The 24,702-nt window shown below is 52.7% G+C and overlaps 1 protein-coding gene across 2 annotated transcripts in view; it reads right to left on the bottom strand.

The window, feature by feature from the left end:
* The window catches only part of KIRREL3 (kirre like nephrin family adhesion molecule 3), a 455,238-nt gene extending 431,215 nt beyond the window's left edge, over positions 1-24,023 (bottom strand). For both annotated transcript variants that reach the window (XM_070399201.1, XM_070399200.1), the window contains exon 1: positions 23,689-24,023. In XM_070399201.1, coding sequence (XP_070255302.1) covers positions 23,689-23,743 — 55 coding nt within the window. In that variant the 5' untranslated portion in view covers positions 23,744-24,023. The remainder of the gene's footprint in view (positions 1-23,688) is intronic.
* Between the last annotated feature and the right edge of the window lie 679 nt (positions 24,024-24,702).

Here is a 24,702-nt window from a genome sequence, read left to right on the forward strand (position 1 = left end):
TGACCATGACGACGTTCTGGGTGTGTACAAATGATCAAATTATTCTCTTGCAGGTGTATTTTTTCCCCCTGGAGTTCTATACGAGGTCTATCTGTCCACTGTTTCTAGAAGTTACTGACATCTGCTCCCCTACTTTAAAAAAGCATGGTATTTTTCCAGACTCTTATTTTACAATATTTCTTGACTATTGTTCACCCAGAAGAGTCCTAGGATCAGATCTTTCAAATTGTTTGAGTATCCTGTGAGGTTAATTTGGTTGGGCCTAGTAACCAGAATTGTTTTAAGCATCTGATTGTCATCATCATCATCATGACAGCTAACATTTATTGCATTTTTTAAAAAGTTTCAGACACTGAGTGCTTTACTTGCATCAGATTTACTCACATCAATGTAGTCAACAAATATATGACTTGTTAGGTCTCTCTTACCAAAGGGTAAACTGAGCCAGGAGTATTCCTACTGGCACAGGTGTGTTAAGTGGCAGAGATGGCATTTAATCCTTGATCTCTGTGGCTCTAAACCACTACCTTATACAGCCTCTAACCATCACACCATGTATCTCAGATGTCAGTTCTTTCTCAATCAAGTTTATTCTCCCTCAGACACGAGAGCATTGTAGAAGAGACAGTGCCGAAAAAGAAGTCTAGAAGTTGTCTGTACCTGATTCGTGTGCTCATTTCTCAAGGAGTACTGTCCCATTTCCTGGAGCTTAAAAATCTCTTTTTGTTCCCAGTGGCTCATTCTGGGACTTTAGGTCACCTGGTGCCTTCCCTGCAGGCCCCTTCTCCTCTCCTGCCCCCATCCTGTACCAGGCGCCTGCCTCCAGTCCTTCCTGCATGTCTGTTTGCAACCTGAGCTCCTGGGAGAGCTGTCTGCCTGGCCATGCTGGCTGCTTTAGATGCTGTCCCCTTGCCCTCTTCATCGGGGTGGTGTGTATTGTACTGTCAGAGTCTTGGTTCTGAAGCTCCCATCTCTCTGCAGCCACCTTTCCTTTCGATTGCCCCTCTTTTTATATCTTTCCTTTCTGAGGATTTCAGCGATAGTCCTGAAGCCTAGGCTAGGTGTCTGACCATGCCCAGTGCCCTGTTCTGATGACAATTCCTAAGGTGAGTCATTGTTTTACTTCAAGGCTGCCCTCCTTCCTTCCTGCATTCCCGCATCCCCTCAATGAACATGTACTGAATGTCTATTATGCGCCTGTCTGCGTCTTCATGCGGTGTAGGCCTCTTTGGCGTTGTGCCTGGCACATATCGGGTGTTCGATAAATATTTGTTGGAAAAGTAAAAATTAGTTAGACTTGAGCCTCGAGTGGCAGAGCTCCCCATTGATTTTCCCAGCTCTCTGTGTGATCGAGCTGGACGATAAGGCAATTAAAAATGTCAGGATTCTGCTTGGAGCGGGACCAGCCTTCCAACCAACACCTGGAGGGCCGGGGTTCCCTCTGAGGCTGCGCTTAGTCCCGTGCCAGCTCATACTTGGCATCAGGAAAGAGCTTTCCTGTCCTGTACACCACGCAGGCAGAGGGATCGCCTCAGTTTCTCTTTTCTTTGCATCCTCACTGGGATTCTGCCCACCAGGCTTCCCGCCCCCCATACATCCTGATACCCAGTCTACTGACGGCCCTCTTCCCCTCACACTCACCCACTCCTACCACACCTGTGCCTCCTACCACATCTGTGGCATCAAGCCCAGGGGACAATAATTAACATGTGGGGTATTGGATCTGAATGCCACCTTAATTTATTGTTATGCACTGTGTGCGGGCAATAAATCATGGGTTCTTTCAGTATTGCTGCGTCCCTCTTCCCAGTGTTTTCTTTGAAGGGTTACCACGTACTTCCTCTTCCATGAACATTCTTTCTGTGATGTACCTGTTGTCCTCCCAGATGTGTAGGTTCCTCCCCCTCCCCTTCAAACTTGAGTTAAAACTGCTGGTCATTTGGTTTTCTCCACGTCTCTGTGTGGAACCTCTGTAACCAGCCCGATTCTTTCTCTTCCCAGTCCCTGCAGCTCTTCCATCCTACAGGGAAGGCCCCTGGCCACCCCCTCCCCGCGATTGCTTCTCCCGTCCAACATAATATGTACAGTCGTTGGCCCGGAAGCTGCCGACTTCCGGTTCTGTGCACAGTGCCTTCAGCCACTGGACGCATCAGGATACATGGGGGTTTACTTGCCTTTCTGAGAGTTTGGCCCCCTTTCTGATCAGTGCTGAGCAAACAGCAGGGGGTTTACCAGAGGTGGGGTGGGGGCACAATTTTAGGGAGAACATGACGCATGCACAGCTCTCGCACAAAACTGAACTATCCCAAGCCCGGTGAAGAGCAAACTCTCAGGCAAGCTGCTCTTGACAACACAGACTCCAGATTCACCGGGAACAGAAGACCAGACTATCACCGTTGCGTATCATCCAGAAAACACTCTTTGTGGCCCCTTGTCCACGCTCCACAGACCACATCTGCTTTGGGACCGTGGGGGAGGAGGAGCAGAAGGAGGAGAGGGAAATGAATAGAAACGAGAGCATGCACTCCATTTATTTATTTCTTTCGCACATACATCAGCTAATCTGTTTAACATTCATATTAAAGTTGTAATCACCTCTGCACACATTAAAATGCGAACCAGCACAAGTAATAGGCCTTAAGAACAGCATTACAATAGCTATTAACACCTAACAGCTACCTTATCAACTTACAACATCCCTATAAAATAATAACTGCACCCGGGATTGAGTTGGAGGGAGTTCATTCTCCCCGCTCACTGAAGCCTGACGGAGCCGGGGAAGCCGGGAGGCTGGCTGGCTCCGAGGCCGCTGGGAACTGGGAAGCACACCAATGCCTGAGGCTGTGTTTGGCTCCAGTAGCCACTGGAGAGGCACCTTTCTTAAGCTCCCTGAGACTCAGTTTCCCCATCTGCAAAACGGAAATAAGGATCTTTTGCTCATGGTGTTTTTATGGAGAATGAATTGAGATTGTGGGAAAGTACCTGGTACATGTAGTTGGTGCCTAATGCATGTTGGTGTCTTTTCAAGACAGCCAGGAGCTGGGGGTGCAGGGACCAAGAGCTGCACAACGCTGCACGACCAGCTCTAACCACGGCATGTCTTCTCCGCGCATGCATTTCACTGACTTATGAAATGTTTGTTGAGCGCCACCAGAGATGGTCAGATGGTATTAAAGATGCTGGAACATGAGGTTCCCTCTGTGTGGGGCTCACAATGGAGCTGGTAAGACATCGTGTAAACAGCAAGCTGGACAGGAGTGAATGCGTGATATGATATAATATATGCACCCTGTCCAGGGAGGACACAGAAACAGAAAGATTCGACATTTGACCAAGCCTTGAAATATAAATAATGAGGAAAGAATATTTAGGCTGAGGTAATAACGTAAGCATAGACATGAAGGCATGGTGCATCCAGGGAATAAAGAAATATATATATTTTTTGGCTTAGAGAGCAAGGAGGAATGGAGAGAAGATGATACGGAAAAGACTGTTGATATCAGATTTCAAAGGTCTTTAAATGCGGGGTGACGGTGTTTACCTTAGCCAGGCGGAGATACTTGGCCTCTGTTTTATAGGCAAAGGGTAGCCATGGACTTGGCTGAGAAGGGGAGAGTCAATCCGCCTTGTATTCTAGGAAGATACAAGTACCTGAATAATGGTGATGACAAAGGACAACTTTGGGAGGAACTTAATAGGATGCTCTAATAGTTTGGGAGAAAACGATAAAAATAAGTAGAGCAATAGCAGATGAACTAGAGACAGTACAGATACGATCTGTCCTGACAAGAAAACCGATCGGATACGGGAGATGGGAGAGAGGCTGGTGCTGACTCAGGTTTCAGAGCCGGCACTGGGAACACGAGGGACCTTTCCACGACAGGAAATGAAACGATTTGGTTTTCAGATTGTTGACTAAGAAGCAGTGGGGGGGGTGGGGGGGGGGGGTACACACGAGAGCCTCAGGGAGTAGGATGCATAAGGATAAAATAATGTGGGGATCACTAAGAAATGTGCATTCCTAGTACTTCAGGTGTATTTAGAGCTCCTATGCAATGGACTACCATTAACCCAATTTTAATTGCTACAAAGTGCTATTCTTCTGTGATGAACCTGCACATTTTGATACCCATTTTTCGATATTAGGAGCTGGCAAGCTGTTACCCGGGACTTTAGACAAAGAGAGGGAAGATGACCAGTTGAACCCCACTGGGACTATCTTATGTTTACAAGCCATCCTATCTTCGTTATTTATTTATTTATTTAAAATATATTTTTATTGATTTGAGGGAGAGGGAGAGAGAGATAGAAACATCAATGATGAGAACGAATCATTGATCGGCTGCCTCCTGCACAGCCCTATGGGGGATTGAGTGCGACACCCGGGCATGTGCCCTTGACCGGAATCTAACCCGGAACCCTTCAGTCTGCAGGCCGATGCTCTATCCACTGAGCCAAACCGGCTAGGGCTATCCACTGAGCCAAACCAGCTAGGGCCATCCTATCTTATTTATTCTCAGAGCTCAGCCCAGGGCCTGGGCAGGCTGCCCATGTGAATGCTGACAGTGACCAGCAGCAAGGAATTTCCTACCAGAGCCTCGAGAAGGACTGGGGGCCTTCGCGTCCACTGGACTCACACTAACTGCCACTGTCCCATGGGAAAATAACCAGGAGGTGTCACATGGCTGTGGGACTCACGAAGGCAGTCAGCACTTCCTTGACCAGTGGGGAAGCACCACACATACCTCGACCCGTGGGTTGAATGGTGGCTCTGCCCCCTGCCACCCACTCGATGAGGGGAAGGTGACTGGGCTGTTCTCCATGTGGGACACTGCTTGTCCTTATGGCATTGCTGAAGCTGAGTGTCTGGATGTCCGAGGACACCACAAGCCACACACGCTTGGGGGGCTGTTTTCAATGCACCCCTCAGTGGAGTAGGCTCCAGGCCTGGTGTCTTGGAGCTGGCAGGGGGGAGGTCCCTATCTCCACCGCAGAGGGCGTCCAGCCTCCTGGCCCCGGGGGTGCCCAGTGGTGCCCAACAGTGCTGGTGCCCCCAGAGAGGTGTGACCTTCTGCACCACACACACGCCTTCGCCAGGGGACTCGGCCACGGGTGGCAGCCATTAACCGCCTCATTAATATACAAATCTATGCAAGTCATTTCCATTTGAATTCTATGCATATTATCAGATGGAACAAAATGCAAATATATACAAATCCATCCATATGAAGAAACAAATAGGGGAGCTCTGCATAATGGGGTTGTAATCACGCTGGGGCTTGTCTCTGCTTGAATTCCCCAGAGCCCCAGGCCCGGAGCCGGTGGTGATGCCCCCTCGGGACAGTTTAGCAGCCACATAACCTTCCTGATCCCGCCGCTTCCACGGTGGAACATTGGATTTTAGAAACCTATTGAGAGAGGCTGGCTGATTGTCTTTCTCATCGGGCTTCCACGGCAGAGTTGCAGTGGGTTTCTAGGGTGAGTGTGGGGTGGGGGCAGAATCAGAGGCCCGTCTGGGGGCCTCACATGTTGCCACTGCTGGAGGCCAGGGAGGGGCTGGAACATGTTACGTCTCTCTGGCCCTCACTGTGCACCCAACAGCCAAGCCCTCTATGAAGTCTTGGTGCATCTGGTGGTAGGGTGAGCTGAGAAGGGCTCAGCTTCCTAATTTCTTAAAATATATTTTTATTGATCTCAGAGAGGAAGGCAGAGGGAGGGAGAGACAGAAACATCAACGAGAAAGAATCACTGATCGGCTGCCACCTGCGCATCCCACACTGGAGATCGAGCCGGCAACCCAGGCATGTGCCCTGACCGGGAATCGAACCGCGAGCTCCTGGTTCATAGGTCGACGCTCAACCACTGCTCTACCCTGAGGGGGGCTGCACAAAGCCTTTAAAGTGCATCACTTGAATCTCAAGGCCCAAATGGTCCAGACTGGGGTCCAACAGTCTCATCGTAGACCCTCTCCTTCGCTCCGGCACGTGGCAAGACACACAAACTCATCCTTGAGTCTGCAACCCTCCTTCACTTCCAGGTGCTGTTTATGCCCATGCCCTGGTGCCTCCTTCTTAGCCGGATCCTCAGTCAAAGGCCAGAAACTCAACCAGGCTCCAAGGCAACGAGAGAAAAATCAAAGTGCAGGTAGTGAACGTCTCACCCTGCAGCAAATCACACAGAAAAAAGCTCGGTGCCCGTTTGTCCTTTGTTTTACACAACTGTTGTTTTCTCTGTTTCCTTTCAATTACACCCAGGACAGGAGGAGGCTGGCCTACAGGGTGTTTTAAAGGAGAGTTCTCACACTCCATGCTAATGAAGCCCAAACAAATCACTACCAGGAATCATTTAGTGAGGTTTAACTACAGACGCAGATGGATGTTCCTTTCATTTCTCCCTCACGGGACCCAATGACAGTTGCATCTAGTAGGAGCGCCACTGGTTCGTGTGAGCATAATGGATACCAAGTCACAGTAAACTATTATCATAACCATTCCATACTCAGCACCTTTTACTTGATAACCGTTAAGCACTTTATAAATAGAAAAAGGGAGGAAGCTCATTCTCTCTAATTTGTAGATAGGGACACTGAGGCACAGATCCTCACACATAGAGGGAGACAGCAATGCCTACATTTCACCGTGCCAGGGGGAAGGGGCCTCCAGCTCCCTTCTGTCTCTGGTCCCCGGGGCAGTCAGAACAATGAGCCCCAAAGATGATCCTTGAGTATTTGCCTTAGAAGACAAAAGGAATCTGCAAGTGTAATAAAGTTAAAGGCTCCTGAAATGCCAGATGATGATGAGTTATCGGTGGGCCTGATGTCATCACAGGAACTCTTAGGAGGGACAGGCAGGGGGAGGCTCCCTTTCAGGAGCAGTAGATGTGATGGCAGAGCAAGAGGCTGGAGCGATGCCAGGAGGACTCACAAACCAAGGAGAGCAGGTGGCCTGCCTCTGGGGGCCCAGAGAGCAAGGATGCAGATTGTCCCCTAGAGCCCCCGAAAGAACCAGCCTGCCACACCTTGACCTCAGCCCAGAGAAGCTCATTTTAGACTTCTGGCCTCCAGGGCTGTCCTGTAATACATTTGTGTGATGTGAAGCCGCTAAAGTTGGTGAGGATTTGTGCACCAGCCAGAGGAAGCTAATACAGTGCCCAGATAGCCTTTCTCAACTGAGGTTTCTCTTCTGCACCAGGGAACCCGGAAAAGAATAGGAGTAACGATGTTTTCCCTCCTCCCCAGGACAGCACAGAACTAGCATCATTTTGGATGCACAGGGACCGATTCAATTCATTAGGACAATGGAAGCTTTTTAGAGCATTTGAGTTGGCTTCTCCTGCTGAATTCTGCTAGGAAGGCTGCCCGGCTTCAGCTGCTCCTGCAGAAACCACGCAGCATCTGGCCTTGAGAAGAGACCGAGGATGCTAAGCAAGTCTACCATGACCTTGGGCACCAGGCACCAGCTCAACACATCTGGCAACACTGAAATGGATGGCTGAAGACACCTCCCCTCTGCCTGACACCCTCATAATGATTCAGAACACTCCTCAGTAGTAAAGCATTGTGAGGCAGCTGGGAGAGGGAGTCTGAGTCCCTTTTTGCGTATAAGGGCCATGCCCCGTACCAAGCCACAGGCAGGGGATTGAGCACGTGGCCTCCTGGCCTCTTGTCTACGCCTGTGTCACAGGCTTGGAGGGTGCTCTGGACTCTCAGAGAATTCTAGACTGACATTTCGTGGCAAATGCACAGTAGGGAGGAGCAAGGCCAACACAACCATGAAGGACTGGCTGGGAGGAGCTTCCAGGTTGCTGCCAGGCCTATGAAGTCCTTAGGATAATGGAGCTACTATGTTCTCTTGATTAGGCCTCACTGGCAAGAGAGAGCCCCAGTCCAGAGGGGTTTCACTGCAGCCTCTGTACAGCGACCCTTGTTCCTTAGTTGGAACCAGTCGTCACGACTTTTCCAGAAGCCTTGCCCATGCTCCCCTCACAAGCTGCTGTCCTGCCTCTGAGGATGCACTTATCCCATCCTGCTCCCTGCGATGCACCCTCTAAGTTCATCTCCTTGGGGGCAGAAAGCCAGCAGGAGACAGGGAGGAGGGGGAAGGGAGGAGCCACTGAGCTTGCACTTGGGACTCCTGAATTTTCATCTTAACTTTCACACTTACTACCTGGGACCTCAGGAAGGCCATTTAACATAACCTGGTCTCATTTCCCTAATCCTTCCAAGTGAGGATGAGGGTTATCATCACAGAGGTGCAGGGCCCTGGAAAACCACAAAGTACTACGTAGATGCAAGGAGGGATTACATTATTCTCACCTTCCCCCAGGAGTACGTGGTGCCCACAGGCACTAGGCTGCAGAAGCAGTGACAGTGACAATGACAAGCAGAGCAGGCTCCCTGACCGCACACTTTCATGGGTTAGAAAGTGAAATGCCGGCACTAAGGGCAGAGCCACTGAATCACTAACATGGTACCACCTTTCCTGGATAAGACACACCAGTTGGGGGTCGAACCAGCCTTGCCTTCCAGAAGTTCATGATCTAGAAGGGAAGGCAAGGAGGAAAAGTCACTTCAATAGATTGTGACAAGCACCACAAGGGTTGCCACAGACGGGAGGAGGGGGAAAGGGCACTGAGATTTGTTTGTGAGGAGGGCGGTCAGGGCAACTTCTTCCAGGAGACAAAGTGCGCTGGTCCTTAGGGTAGAAATTGGCCTGACCCACGTGGTGGGGAGGGAGAAGTTAGGTGAAAAGTCGGGAGGCCAGGAGCAGAGCTCACTCAGAGGCCAGCAGCTCCGTTGGGCTGCAGTGAAGGGTGTGTGTGAGTGTGGGGAGGGGTGAGGGCAGACCTCCACCCTGAGGGTCTTTGTCCTATAGATGTTGGGACACCTGCATCAATGGAACACACAGCCCTCTAATGCCAGAGACCTCTGCCTGGGCCGGGCACATCTCACTACCCTCATGAATGGAAACTTTAAAACCTTCTTGTATGGAAGGAGTGTGCCTTCTAACCCCCATCTGGATCATGGAATGTTAAAGCTGTTCTGACCCCTCCGGTCTTATCTCTGGAGACTAAAATGTCTCTCACTCTCATCTTAGCTCCTTCAATCTCTCTGTCTGTTCCTCTGTCTCTCCAGGTTAGCCTGACAGCCACACACACCTAAACCTCCCTCTCCCTTCCTCTCTGCTGTCACCATGCTGTCACTCAGACATCTGGGAGTGAGCACCTTGCCTGCACAGCAGCCCTGGGGGTTAGGGTGCCTTTAAATCTGGCGCCGGCTCCGCCTCCATCTCTCTACCTCCTCTGTATGCATTTGGTTTCCCATTGGTGGCTTGGGTTGAAGAAAGAGGCCCAGAGGCCTACTGAGGAGAAAATCGTTTTTTTATGAATTGAAAAATAAAATGACAGTAAGCAGCCAGTAGATTCCGGTTCACAATGAAGTGAATGTCAATATCTGTGCTTGTATTGACCTTGGAGATTTTTTACAACCAGAACAAGAATTCTTGGGGTGCATTATGCTATACATTCTGACTCACTTCTCTGTGCAACGCAGAAGAGCCATCAGTATGGGCACTGGCATCTCTGGTAGGCAGCTGACTCTACATTAAACATTCTGAAGTGCCGGTGGGAGAGAATCGTGGCCTCTCTTAGCTACAGTCTTCCCTGTGAGCGAGGAGGCCCACAGCTCTCCTGGGCTCTCCTGGGGGGACAGGCTGAGAGCCACATGGGAAGGAATGACTGGGAACTCTTCTTGGCTGTGAGGAAGGCCATGATGCCAGAGACAGACTGGCAAAGCCACCACGTTCCTAGCTGTATGTTCTTGACCTTGTCACCTTTGATTCCCTAAGCTCATGACCCTGGGGGTTCCTGAGTTCATTGTCAGTGTGAGTCGCCCTAGGACAATATGACATGAAACGCTAGGGGCAGCTCCCATGAGCCATGCTAACTCCTCTGGTTAAATTGCTCTTGGACCCCTTGTACAGCCCTAGCTCATATAAACAGTGCAGTTACCCTTGAACCACATAGGCTAGAACTATGGGAGTCCACTTATCTGTGGATTAGTTTTCAATAAATTCCTGTACTGGGGATCCACAGTTGGGAGACCGTGGATGCAGAGGACTGATGTATGTATTGTTCTGGGCCATTTTATATAGGGGGCTGGAGCATCCATGGATTTGGGGGTCCTAGAGCCAATCTCCTGTGGACACCTAGGACCAGCTAGGTTTCTGGGGAGTCAAAAGTTACACTCTGATTTTTTGACTTTGTGTGTGTGGGTGGGGGGTGCCTCCAACCCCTACATTGTCCAAAGGTCAACTATTCACATGGAAATGAGGCCATGGTGGGATGTGGAGGGGTGGAGTGAAGGGCGATTCTCTTGCCAGTAAATGCACCCCCCAAATGCTGTCTTCTTTCTCTGGATAAGTCTCCACTAAGGAGTTGTCATTATTTTTTTTAAGCACCTCGATATTTCCTGAGAAGGAAATTGTGACCTCCAGACCCCACGCACTGCTGCCCGGTGGACATTCAAATGCTCTGAATGCTACGCCATAAAAGGAGCAACACGGCTGGGTGTGAAGGATGCTCAGATTTGCGGTAGAAAGTACCTTTTTTTCAGTTCATCTGGTTGCAACAGCCCTCAAAAAGGATATAAACATTCAGGCCCTGGCTATGTAAATGTTTAAGTAGATAGCGTAACATAAGAAAACTAGGACAACTGAACTTCGAAAACACAGTCGTCTGTATATTTTTATTCTCCTGGGCAAGAGTTCAATGGTGTGAATCTTAGAAAATAAATATCAGTTGACACTGAGAGGGGAATGTAGATGCCCCATTATTATCAGTAAAACAGGGGAGGCAAGGAATAGATATTTCTGGAAGGTCTTTCCTGTGATCAGCTCAGCATCACCTATTATGTATGGATGCTATTGGTGAATGCCGTTGCCCTGGTTTGACGAGAACCCAAAGCAAGGCTCATGCCCAGAGAAACAGCCTCGCGTGGATCTGGAGCCCCGCGGCTGATGCGCCGCTGATGTGGACGTGCGTTCCACTCAGGGGCTGCGGCTATGGAATGAAAGGAAGGAGTGTTATGTCTTCCACGCGGTGATCTATCTGCCTTTCATTCTCCCGCTGCAGCCCTCCGATTCCATCTAAAGGAGCTTTGAAAACTTCAAAGAACTTTTATGCTTTGCTAGTTTATTGTAAGTGTCCATCTTAAAGCAATATTGTGATTTAAGCAGGGCCCAGGTAGGCGCGGGCCCTCTTCAGAAATGATTTCTCACGCGAGTTAAGACAGAGCAGCTGGAGTCCAGGCGAGGCGCCTCGCGGAGGCTGAACGGCGTTCCGACGCCTCTCTGTTCCAAGCGTCCTTTTATTTCTCCCTGACGACCATTATTAATCATTCCAGAGCCGGGTGGTCTCCGACATTTCTCCTATTCTAGACTTGACAAAAGCAGGGTTTGATGTCCTGGGAATGCCTCGCCGTGTCGGCAGCCCTGTTCTTACGGCAGGCAGCTCACACCAGGCTAACCTCTCCCCAAGCCCCATGGGGTTTCCCTTGTTTTATTAAGCTGGGAAATTTAAGTGGTAATGGGTTCTTCTTAGGAAATCAGCATTTGGCTTTGGAGAGGTGAAGCTACACTGGGGCTGGGGTGTGGAGGAACAGAGCAGCCATTAGCCTGTATCAGCTGTTCATTCATGCTTTTGTATTAGAAGAAATGGTTTTTAAATTTGGTTTATTTCTACCAACTCTTCTTCCCGGGCCCTACAAGTCATGAAGGAGGAGGACTATAGGCCAGGAGAGGGGTTTCTGTGGCTTCCTGAAAGGTACCCAGTGACCAAATCCTTCTGGAGAGATGGGCAGCCAGGGATATGGCGTCTGCATAGGAGTGTTTGAGTGGTGGTTCTGTCACTTACCTGTGCTGTGACCTTCAGGCAAGGCATGAAATCTGAGCCTCAGTAGTTCTCATCTGCAAATGGGTATGACAGGCCTGCTTTATGTATCGGGTCGCTATGGGGATTAACCACTGGCCTACCCGCAGAGCTCATCAGAGGACTTGGCCCTGGGCCCCGGTCCCGCTTCACCGTGATTGGCTCCAGGTCAGCAACCACAAGGCACAGTAGTAGAGAGAGAACCACAGTGAGGCCATTGTAGGTTTCGATCCTTTTCTAGTCTCACATCTCCCTTCTTCCCCGTCAACTTTCTTTTAAAAAAAAATGCTTTTATTGTTTCTTAGAGAGAGGAAAGGAGAGGGAGAGCGAGATAGAAGAAACATCAATGATGAGAGAGAATCATGGATGGGCTGCCTCCTCCATGTCCCACACTGGGGATTGAGCCCACAACCTGGGCATGTGCCCTGACTGTGAATCAAACTGTTACCTTCTGGTTCCTGGGTCAACGCTCAACCATTGAGCCACACCAGCCGGGCCCATCAACTTTCTATGGCGGGATCCCCAAGCACCAAGGAAGTCGTGTTTGTGAAAGGAGAAAGGGAAACAGGTGGCCAAATCAAGGGACTAGTGGGGTCAAGTCCACATACCACGTTGGTCTAACTAACATCTCTATGCGGGGAGAGGCCCAGCTCCCTTATTTCCAGCTAATCCTCAGACTACGCAGTTGGAGCTTTCTTCTCTGATCTGTGGAGCAGCAAGTCTGAGTTTCAGATGAGGTGTTTCTAACTCTAATGCAAAACGTTCTCTTCTCTGGCAGGGGCTGTTCAAGATGTCTGTCACCTGGCATTTGCCAGCGGGACTATGAGTAAAACAGACACAACCATCCTCTCTCTCCCACTGTCACATCCACCCTCCGCCCAGGGAGACAGACAGTGGCAGCGGCAGCCACCCGGGTTCAAAGAGGCAGCAGGACCCTGCAATGCTGAGTCAGACGCTGGAGACTGCTCCACTGGTTTGAGCAAACCTTATCTAAACACCACGCTGGCGACCAGAACTAAGGGACAGTTGAACAATATCTGATGACATCAGCCCACATAAACGGCCAGGCCTCTCGGCCACTCAGGCCACACAGAGGAAGTGGGCGGCCCCAGCGGTGGCCTCGGCTTTCTTTCTTCCAGGCCCCACTGTGTATGCTTATGCTGCACATGGATGGAGCCTGGGGCTTTCCATCCACCTGCCCCCGGGCAGAGCACAGGGCGAGGGCTGCCGCTGCGGCCTCGGGATCTGGGCCATCTTGCCCACAAGACGCACTTCCAAACACACAGCCACGGCTCATGGAGACGTGCTCACAGCGCCTGTCCCTGTCCAGAGGTGCAAACAGGAGCTCCTCTTCAGCCGGTCCAGGGGATGGGGGAGAATGAGGAGACGTGTTAGCATCAGTTGGTTTTGCTTTTTCAGCATGAGAGGGGAGCAGCCAGAAATGCTAGCTCCCGAATCCTGAACGGGCGAACCCCTTGCTTGGGGCAAGGGGGTTGGGGGGAGAGGGGGAGCCTCGAGGATGCAGGCAGGGCTCTCCTGGGGAGGACACCCACTCATCACCCACAGGAGGGCATCATACAGGGGACTGCCTCGCCGCAGGGAACCCATTCTGCTAACTGAGGTTTCTCACGCTCTCTTTCTAGCTCTCCCAGCCCCTTAAGTATTTCTAATCATGCCTCCCTACCCCACAGGCACCCTGAACACCCTGCCCTCACCCCCATCAGAAAGAGGAGAAAGGAACCCAGCCTCCCAGGGGAGCCGCTGCCATCCAAAAGGCCTGCACCCCCTTTCCTTGTCCCCTGCCTCATGCTCAGCTGCCCCAACCGGGCTGCCCCAGGCAGAGAAGGGCCCAGGCACCCACTAGGGAGCCCAGCTCCCTTCCTGGGCCTCTGGCTTGGCAGCTCACTCCGGGGCTTTGCAAGCGCCGCTGCTGCCACCATCAGGCAGATGTAGGAATCGCAGTCTTCCCCTGGCTTCATGTCTGAAAACCTTGGGCCAGCTCCTGCCTGATGTGGTCCCTAGAGACAACTAGAGGCTCCCTCTCCATCATCCCTTAGATGGTGCAGGGTCCTAGAGTCCAGCTCCCCGATGCCACGGGGCTCCCTGTGAAGGTGGGGTGGACCCAGCCTCCTTAAGTGAGGGCCCCAGGACACGGAGAACAAAGCCACCTGGACATCAAATGGCAGTTTCCCTGTCCTTGTCACCAGGGCAGCGAGGCAGGGGAGGCTGGGAGTTGCCTCCTGTGTGATGCTTTGCATGAGTCTCCAGGAGCGAGCTCTACCTCATCTGTACTCTGTGAAACTGAGCCTCCTAAATGCCTGCACGGTGCACCACCAGGCCGGGTGTCACTCGGAAACTGTCATAGCTCCCAGCATTGCCAAGGGTGACAGGTGGACTGTCACCCAGCACCGGAGCCGAGTCACCTGTGACATGTGCAGGTGACTGACGGGAATGGGAGCTGACAGGCATTGGAGAGCAGAAGGCTGTGATTGTTTCTCGCTGAAACGGAGGAGTGGGTGGCTCGCCAGGGGATGTTGCTCTTGGCAGCGTTCCTGGTGACCCAAAGGTCACCCAAGGCCTTTCTCAGAGCGAAGCAACTCCCTACAGGGTGAGGCCACACCTCTGCTCATTGGTTCCTTTCCCTTGCCCTCCTGCGGGGGCCCTCTGAGCATGTGCCTGCGGTGATGTCAGATGAACGCCCCCTTCTTTCATGATCCCTTATGTTTCATTCCATCGCTTCAATATTTATTCACAGCCTCCTGTGTGCTGAATTGTGTGCTAGGCACCAGGGGGCACAAAAGAAATGGATATTTCATCAGCCAATTAAGAGAAGAAAAGTCCCTGCCTTTGCTTTTTTTTTTTCTTTTCTCGTTTCTTCAGAACAACCACAAAAGAAGCTGCCAAAGCCACGTCTGTCTCCTTGTTGCTATTCTGCCCAAAAGGATGGCCTGTCATTTCCCCAGGCAGGAGCAGCCCGGAGACCTGTGGCCTCCAGGTAAAGCCGAAACCAGGAAGATGCAGGAGCCCATCCAGAAGGAGTCTGGGATCAAAAGGGGATGGAGCTACAGTGCGGGGTCACTGTTCAAAGGCCGGCTCCCCTATTACATCCGGAACCCCTAACCCCTTCTTCCCTGCCTACACCGGGAGGATCCCCACAGGTTACAGGCACACAGCTTAGGGTCTGCTCATGCATGGCTCACTGTTGACGATTCAGAGCAGCTGGATCTCTCACATCTGGAGACACACCAGGCACACAGAGAGCGACCCGGATGGGACTGACTCTGGTCAGGTAACATCACCTTCTCGTTGCTGTCATGGTGACGCCCATTCTCATGAATTCTAAAAGTCACCTGCAACCCGTGAGGCTTCATACGTTGCTAATTAGCATCATGACAAGAACATACTAGCGCCACCACTGCTGCCAACAACAAGCAAAGGCAGATGCCTGGCACCTGCAAGAAAATGCGCCGGACAAAGACCTATCATGACGTGTCATTTACTTTCTAGGCACTTATTACCTGAAACAAGCAGCCGTGGCTGATAGGTACTATTCAGGAAGTCTCAGAACTGGAGAGGATTGGGATATGGTCTCTCCTACTCTCCAATCCAGTTCTCAGCGACTGACCTCCCGTTCTCGATGGCCCGAATTCCACCCTTAAAGTTTCAGCAACAGGAGACTGGTCAGTGGGCCAGCCTCCCACACTAGGGTTAGACAGTGACCGTCTTGGGAATGTCGCTGGGTATTTCTTGCAGAACAATGGAGGTTTTTGCTTCACTATGGAGCTTGTCCTCCTGGGGAAATGGAAGCAGGCTAAAGGGTGGGGTCCACGGGTAGATCTGGTGATGTCCTTTACTCTAGAATGAGAAGCTCATTGGTGCTGGGGACCTATAACATGTCCAGCATCTGGGGAGAAGAACCTCTGAGCTTGGGACCTTGTTTTCCCCAAAGCCAGTGGAGTTTAGCTGCCTCTTCAGAACAGAAAAGTCACCAGCAAAGTGTCCCTAGGCATCTCTGGCTTGTCTCATCCTTGCCTAGGTCTCTTGTTTCCAGTTTACCATCATCTTCAATGCCAGGCTGCCTCCATCTCTGGCTAGTCATCCCTAGAAACAGGCAAATCTCATTTCTCGGCGATTCCATTTGACTAGGAGTCCAGTGTGGACTCAGCCACGCCTGCTTCCGTGTGCCGCGTCGTCTCTTCCACATTCTTTACCCAGCACAGCACTCTAATGTACGCCTGCCTACCCTCTCTGCCTTCCCCTGGAATCAGTGCGGCCGGCTTCCCCCCTTACTCTACTGTTCACCATTCCATCCTTTACCTGGAAGATGAGCTGGAGAGAGCGAGTTTATTTCCATTCTAGTCTAGATGTGAAACTCAGGGAATAACAAGAAGAATAAATGACATGTTGATCCTTCTTTTTTTGGTGGGGGGTGGGGGGGGGGGGTCCCATGGAACTCATGGTATAGAGAGGACTAGACCCATAAGCTACTAATAATGTTTCTAAAGAGCAGGCTTAATTCTGACAATCCATCCTCAGAATGTTTAGCATGGCACCCACCACCATTCACCAGCTCGCCCTTCCCTTCCCAAGCTTCCTCTCACACCCGCTTCAACGCACTAACATTCCAGCCACACGGGACCCATTGCTTCTGAGCCTGTCACCTTCCGCCCTGTCTTCTTGCCACTTCACGTGGTAAGGTCCAGCCTGAAACACTGGGCATGCTCCATGGGGAAGCCTCCTAGACATCTTTCCCAACCAAGTCATCTCCCCTGTGCGGCTTCTCCGAGGCCCGAACACTCCGACCGCTCTGAGCCCATCACTGTAACCACGAGTCACAGTGTCTGTCCCTCCCCAGACTGAGCCCCCCTGGCACAGTGCCTCCTACACATAGGCCCTCAATGGATGCTGGCCAACAGGCCCAGGGCTGAGCTTTGGTGTCGTCACTGCCATTGGATCACAAAGGACGGGGTAAGAAATGTGCCCTTTGAGACACCGGGCCCTCGGAAGCCCTGGGGGAGAAGGCAGAATGGGGAAAATGACGGTCCATGTCTGCTGCTGCAACTCTCAGGGGCCCATTTCAAGTGCCCGTCTTCCCGGCCTGAGTAAGAAAGGCTGTGAACTTGTAACAGCTGTGCAGCGAACACAGGTCAGGTGGGCAGCCGTCTAGATAATTCAACCTGAGGTGCACACACCCTTTCAATACGACACATGCATGCCATTGCCGTGTTAGCTTCAAGGACCACAAAACCGCCTCGAGTAAACCTACTTCACTGCTCCTATGAGGAAAATGCCGGGGCGGGGGGGGGGGGGGGTAGCATGAGAGCTCACCTCCCACGGGAGCACAAGGGCTGATTTGTTCTAAGTTCTGGACATCACTACATGGCAGCAACAACAGGTATGTGTGCCCACGTGTGTGTGAGTGTGCATGTGGGTGAGTGTATGTGTGTGTGTATGTGAGAGCATGTAAATGTGTGTGTGCATGTGATTGTGAGTGTGTGTGTCAGTGCGAGTGTGTGTGAATGTGTGTGTGTGTGTGTGTGTGTGAGTGTGTGTGTGAGTGTGAGCGTGTGGAACGGGGTCACCGATGGAAGGAGGTGTAGCGTAGCCATGACAGGCTCTTAGACCAGAAAAACCTCGAGATGGTGTGTGGGCAGGTGCCCACACTGGGCTACCTCCTTGCCTTTATTTCCAGGAAGGAGCTGGGGGCGTGCCCGCCTCCCGGCCTCCATGCCCAGCCAGGGCTGCCACGGGATACCTCCGCACGGAGCAGGAGTCGCGGACGTTGGCCACTATTTCCACGGCTCAACATGCTGCCCTTGTGCCCAGGGAAGCTGGCATTTACGCGATCCTCACGGTGGTGATGACTGTGCTGGGGAAGCACTGGGCTGACGGAAGACCTTGTTTCCAAACAGCGGGTGCTGAGCTGCAGCGCTAGAAGGAAACACTTCTCCAATATTGACATTTACGAACTTCCAGGGGAAGCTGTGCAGCCAGAATACTCATTTTCCCCGTTTGGAGGAGAGAAAACGGAGAACATTTAATGTTCGAACCTGAGCTCCTTCGGTGGGTGAGAAGCAGAAAGGCAGCGAACGTTCCTGTTAAATGTGGTGGAGATGGGTCCTCTACAGTGTGGGTCCTGAGAGAGCGAGACCATGGAAGGCTCACCCCCCCCCCCCCCCACACACACACACACACACACGCCTAATCCCCAAGCTCCGGCATGAATCCCCTAGGCCAGTGGTCGGCAAACTCATTAGTCAACAGAGCCAAATATCAACAGTACAACGATTGAAATTTCTTTTGAGAGCCACATTTTTTAAACCTAAACTATATAGGTAGGTACATTGTTATTAACTTAATTAGGGTACTCCTAAGGCTTAGGAAGAGCCACACTCAAGGGGCCAAAGAGCCGCATGTGGCTCTCGAGCCACAGTTTGCCGACCACGACCCTAGGCCTCTTTGCATGGATGTGACAGAAGTGCTCTAATGACCTATAGGGCACACCTACCTTCTCACCTGATGGGCACACCTACCCGGTGGGTCCCAGCTTTCCCCTGGGAGAAGCAACGGAGCAATGACACAGGGAGCAGCACTGTGTCTCCGGGCAGCAGCCTCCCTGCACTGTCCCTAACCAGAGGTAACACCCACTCTATTTGGAACACAGGGCCCAGCTACGACCATCTGGGCACCGGGCGCTGGCTGGCCCTGCGTCTTGATCCCTCATGGATGGCAGTGACTGGCTGTGAAACCTGAGGGAAGAGATCCCCAGAGCAGCTGCCCCAGCCGGGCCCTGCTCTGTGAACGCCGGGTGTCCACTGCTCTTGAGAGAAGGTTGGGCCCCGATCACTCTGCTGCAAGATCCCCCATTAAAGTCAGGGTCCCTGAGGAGGCGGGGGGTGGGGGGCGAAGGTGATTCCAGCAGCTCCCCATCCCACTGACCCTCCGCACTGCACTGCACGACTGAATTAGAGAAGCCCCGGGCACATGAGGAGGGAATTCAGTGCCTCCCTGCTTTGGGGTTGAACCTGATTAAAACGCCTGCGCTGGCTTTTCATCTAAAAGTCACCTCGGCATCTGACAAGGAGAAGGACTGTGGCTGAAAAATGACGCCCAGAACCATGGGACACCCCCCTCTCCACCCCCACGTACATGGAGACCCTAAAATGAATGCTCTTGGCCCTTCTCCCCACTCCTTTATCACGAGCAATTTTCTTTCCCTCCTTCATGTTTCCAAAACAGTTTATCTTTTTATCTCCTTGGAAGAAAAGTACTCTGCGAATCAAAGGTATCATTAGTATTGTTATTATTTTGCTATTGAAATCTCTTGAATTCACTCCGGATTAGTCATGTGCTTTTTGGGGTCCGCAATATAATGCCTCCTAAATCACCCCCACTGGGCTGAACAAAAAAGAAAAATTGCATCTTCAGGCCTAATCCCCTGTTCCACCCCGTCTCCTGCTGGCCCCGGCTCCTATCAACCAACACAGGGCACCAGGCCGGGCAGCTCCCTGGTCCTGTGCCGAGCTCACGCCGTCCCCAGCAGACCCTCCTCTGTGACCAGCAGGGAGGCCCTGCTGTGTTCCCCGTGCCCTGTGAAGGTGCTGACCCCACCCCACGCGCCTCCATCCCTCTACAATTGGTCTGCTGGCAACTGAGAACTCCCCCTGGGCAGCAGACACTGTGAGCACCTCCATACCCATCAGACATGTCCCAATTTCCCTCACCCAGCAAGTCTGTGAAAGAAGGGGTCCCACACCCCTGGCAGCTGGGCACTGCCTTCTGGCCCAAAAGGAGGGGGTTCTTTCTTCTCTAGACAAGACATCACACCACTTGGGGTGCTGGGTGGGAGCATCACACTGACTACGCGCCTCTTCTTGTGTTATATGACGTTTCTGGGTAAGGATCCATGTTTCCAAAGTCGCCGCTCACTTCCAATACCGTTTTCTAACGCCTTCTCGGCGAATCCCCCCGGGACCCCCTCTGTCCTTTGGGCTGCCTCTGAGGAGCTCACGCTAACCTCTCAGCCCCCCTTCCCATGCTTCCTGTCATCCCCTTAGCTCCCCCTCACCCTGGTCAACTCCCTCCACTCTCTATATTTCCTCCTGTCTGCTCTCTGCTCTTCTCTTCCCTGGGAGATTCAGGCCCAATGAACCTCTCCCCTTCACATGGACATCTGACAGCCTATTTGGGGGATTCCTGCCAGCAAGTCCCGAGGACAAGTGGCTTAGATGCTTCCCAACACGTAGATGATTCCCCAGAGGAATCCTCAACTCAGGGATGTCATTGACACAGAAATGCAAGTTGTCACTATCTCCCCAACATGCCCAGAGCGGTACGATGACGCACAGGTCAACCCAACACGAGATGAGGGCTCACCAGACCTAGAACTTTCAGACCCGCAAAGTTCTAGGCAGGACAGGAGCCTGGGGACCCTAGAGCACAACGCCAGAAAGTGGGGAGACACCTTTCCTACCGCTGCTCAAGTAAAGGCACCGAGCCTGCGCCTTCGCCCTCTCCCCAAACTCTGGGAACCGCGAGGCGTGGGCAGCGGGGAGCCAGTCCATTACTCCTCCGCAGCTACTTAATGGGCATGGCAGGCTGGATGCAATGGTCTCAGAGATGAAGGAGGGCACGGGCGGAAATGGTTGTGGGCAAACCGAAATGGTAAAGGGAAAAAAAATAGAGCAAGTTCTAAGTTTATGGATGACAAGAGAATCGATTCCTTTTCACCCCGGGGCAGAACATGCCTCTTCTCCGCAGGAGGCAAATTGTGCTGTGACATTATCCCTCTCTGTACAAGGCGTGCGGCCCTGACAGCCGAGGGAGGAGGCATCCCCAGCCAGAGGAAACCCACACAGCGCACTCACTGGCAGCCCTCCATCTCCTCCTGGGGAGCCAGGCCCGGCCCGGCGCGTGGGCAGGGGCGAGGTGGAGGGATGCCACCTGCTCTTTCTCCTGCCACCTCGGGAAAGATAAACACACACTCAATCTCCATCTATGTGAAAAGCCCAAACCTTGAAAGACTAAGGGCACCGCATAGCACTGAAAGGAATTATACCTTCATGCCTTAATTTCATTGCCTAAAGGGTCAGGAAAAACAGGGAAGGTGAATACATAGTTGGCACAGCCGGCAAGAAAGGGTGATGGAAATGAGCCTGAAGAGTTGACCTAAATGATCTGCTGTTCAAGTCATCGGAACTCTCTGTCTGGCCACCCCTCTGTACGAGACCTGAGGCGACCCGGCGCAGGAGGCGTGGGCATCGGTTCCAGAAACTTCGAGATGACACGCAGGTTCCACCGGGAGAGGTGCTGGGCGGCAGATGGCTGTCTCCCCGAGTGCCAGCTATGGCCCTAAATAGAACCCTGGACATTTGCTTTCTCCGAGTGGAGGGCCATCCCCGGGTCTCTGCACATTTCCTTGGAAAGCGTCCGAGGAAGAAGAGTACCGGGAAGGTGGGGGTCAGAGGGATGACAGGAGAGCCATCTAGAGCCTGCGGGCTAGCCTGCTCCTGACCCCTTGAGAGAGGGTAACCTCTATCCAATAATGAGAAACACATGGCAGTAGGTAGGGGTTGGCACCGTCAATGAGGGTCAAAGAGATCCCTCGGGGGAATTCACAATACTCATAACAACATCCACATTAAAAGAAAGGTCCTCAGAGCCAGTCCAAACATACTCGATTGCAATGAAGTCCATAAAGCATCTTCCCATTTGACCTTTAAGTCCTCTAGGCAGATGCTGTCTATTTGAGGGACCTGGGACGGACAGTGCCCAGTGATGTGGGCTATTCTGACCGGCTGCGTGCACTTTGGTCTCAGCATCCTTCATGAGACCTGTTTCGGAGCCCTGTGCATCCACCATCGGACACTCAGGAATGACGAGGAGCCTAGGGATCATCGCCTGATGCCGTGGTTTCTTCCCAGTGCCCTCCGGGCTAGGAATAGAGGAAACGGCGCCTTTAATCTCCACAGGTAAATATTTAAAGATTCAAACGAGGCTGTCGAGCAATAGCTCTGCACTGAGACAGGAATAAGCAAAGTGGAAGATGCACCCCGATGACTCAGACAGTCGGAGAGGCACTTAGACACCTCCAGACTCCGCGCGCCAATCTGGAGAAGAATTGTTTTGGTGTGCCGCCAAGGAAAACAAACCGTGGATGACAGCGCGCCCTGGTCCCATGCACTGTGTGCAGGGGGGAGCGGGGGGATGGCCGGATCCTCCTTTGGGGGATCCCACATGCAACTTCCCGAGTGAACTGGGGAGAGGCACCCCAGAAGGACAGCGAGCCGCTGTATGTTTGTGTAGACGCGTGCCCATAAGCAAGTGCACACACATCCAAGAAGGAGGGCAGGCTCGCCAATGGTAACATAACCAAGCTGTTTATACCAGGGCTCGAAGGTACTTATTCATTCAGCCTGAAAACTCTGGGGAAGGCAATTTATCTTCCTGCTGCTATAGGAGCCCTGGTGAGGGGCACACAGCCCCAGAATATGTGTGTGTGTGTGTGTGTGTGTGCGCACATTATTATTACACACAGGCATGGGGAAGCGCCCCTCGGGTTTAATCAGGATGGTCATTAGCAACATTTGATGGAGGGAAATCTGCAGGGACCACAGTACCAGTGAAGAGGTGAGGAAGGAGGCTGGGATTCGGCTCACACTGGCTTCTCCCTGACCGGGGATGGAAGAGAGAGGTGCCGTTTGCTTGCAAAGCCAGCCCCCCAGAGCGGTGCTCTGCTTCCCCCAAAACTTTTACCCTTCATTGCACCAACAGATGGACCTGCTCTGGTGTGGATTTTTTCTGAGCGAGTCCCGTCCCTCTCGGAAGCATGCTGGCTGGCACCAACGCTGCCTCGGAGGGCAGAGCGGCCCTGGCATTCTGAAATGGGAAGGAGTCCATTGACTCATCCCCTTTGAACTCAGTTCCACAGGTGACTGGATGCCTTAGGCTAAGTTGGCACTCTCCATACCACTCCCCGATTCCCCTCCCACCCTCCGCCATCCCCAGCCCCACGCCGCCCAGTGGCGGGGAGCCCAGAGGTGGCAAAGTTCTTTTCTGAATGTCCACCCAGCTCCTCCGCTCCTGCTAGGCTGCAGAAACGAAACAATCAGCGCCAGGAGCGAAATTCCATTCTACGCCCTGAATCCAGGGCTGTGCAGAGCTCAGAATGCAATCTGGCTCAGGGAACGCGATTACATTCAGGGAAACTCTTCGCATGCTTTTCCCCCACGCCCTGCAAATTACCCCCACGGTGCATTCGGTAATTGCAGCCCCTTTTGCAAACGTGCGACGCACACACTCGCTTTTGCATACGCTCCAGCAAGTCAGACCTTTTTTGAGCTAAAAAATCCACGGAAACAAAGCTCTCCTCCCCATCGCTCCCTCTCCAGCCAGGGTCTGGAGGAGAGGAGGCGCCCAGAAGTTCAGGGCGGCTCATCCAGAGACACTGTCTCATTAACATACCGGGGCATAAAGGACTCATTTGCATTGGAGAGTTGGAGCTGGATGTTGACAAGTGAGAGGAAAAAGTCGTCCCTCCTCCCCCTCCCCCCGACCCCCATACCCCTTCCCTCCAAAGGAAAATAAACAGTAGCATTTTGTTGCATTTTTTCAAGGCAAAGGAGCAAAGCCGGCGCACCGCGACCTGGCCGGAGAGGCGCATCCATCAGCCGAGTTTCCGAAGCCTCCCACCCTCCGCCCTCTGCCTCCCGCGCCCCGGCAGCTCCGCCACTTGCCCCGCAACTCCGGCGGCCTGGGTCCTACCTTGGCCGAAGAGGAAGGAGCAGACGAGGAGCAGGTGGAGCTGGGAAGGTTTCATTCCTCGGGCGCGGCGAGGGCGAGCCGGGCGGGCAACTTGGGCTCGCGATGAGTTTCTCCTCCGCGGCTCGCGGGGCTCAGCCTGCGCCGGGGTCCTCGCCGGGGTCGCCCACCAGCCGTCCGTCCGGCGGTGCCCGGGGCCTCCGGCTCCAGCGCCTCCGGTCTCCGCAGCCGGTCGGCACGAGTGGCCTGTTTCTAGCCGCCTCGAGCAGCCGGGGTCCTCAGCAGCGTCCCCTCTCGGAGCAGATCCATCTCCGCTCCCGGCCTCCCGGGCGCACAGCTTCCTCCGGCTCCTCCCACCGCCAGCCAGCGAGCGAGCGGGGGACCAGTGACAGAAGGGCTCCTTTCACTGGAGCTGGGGAGGGGCGAGGGAGGGGAAACGGGCCTTAATTAAAGAGGAAACACTTGGAAAAGGAGATCTAGGCACCAAGGAGGAGGGGGCTGTGCTCTGCTCTTTCTTTTTTCTCTCCCCCTGCAGAGGAGGAAATTCAGCTTCTCACCATTAATGACCAAAAGGCATCTCGAACAGCGAGTGGAGCTGTGACTTTTTTGTCCACACGCTATCATGTTGTCTAATGGGCGTGAAGTTAAGAATGACTATATGCACGTGCACGCGTGGATATATGCATGGCTCCCCTTGCTCAAAGCCTGCAAACCGGGCTGAAAGGGGGGTGGGCGGGTGGGGGAGCAGAGGCAGGGAAAGAAGCTGTATTTTCCCCCAGAAAGGAGCTGGCCAGTGTGTGCAGGGAGTCTCAGAGTTGGGGAAGAGACCAGCATGCTTTGCATTTTTGAGACTTGGGCGGGGGCGGGGGTGGGGGGGTAGGTGATAAACACTGACCCGTGGACCGAAGTGTGCTTTGTGCTACTCCCAGAGAACAGAGTGAAGGAACTAGAGGGAAACCAGGTCGGTTTGTGACACGTGCCTAGTATTTAGTATTATCCTGGTTTGTGTATCTCCTA

The sequence above is a fragment of the Myotis yumanensis genome, unplaced genomic scaffold (assembly GCF_028538775.1).
Source record: "Myotis yumanensis isolate MYYU_CA2020_CCGP unplaced genomic scaffold, mMyoYum1.0.hap1 SCAF_19, whole genome shotgun sequence".
In the NCBI taxonomy this organism is placed as follows: Eukaryota; Metazoa; Chordata; class Mammalia; order Chiroptera; family Vespertilionidae; genus Myotis; species Myotis yumanensis.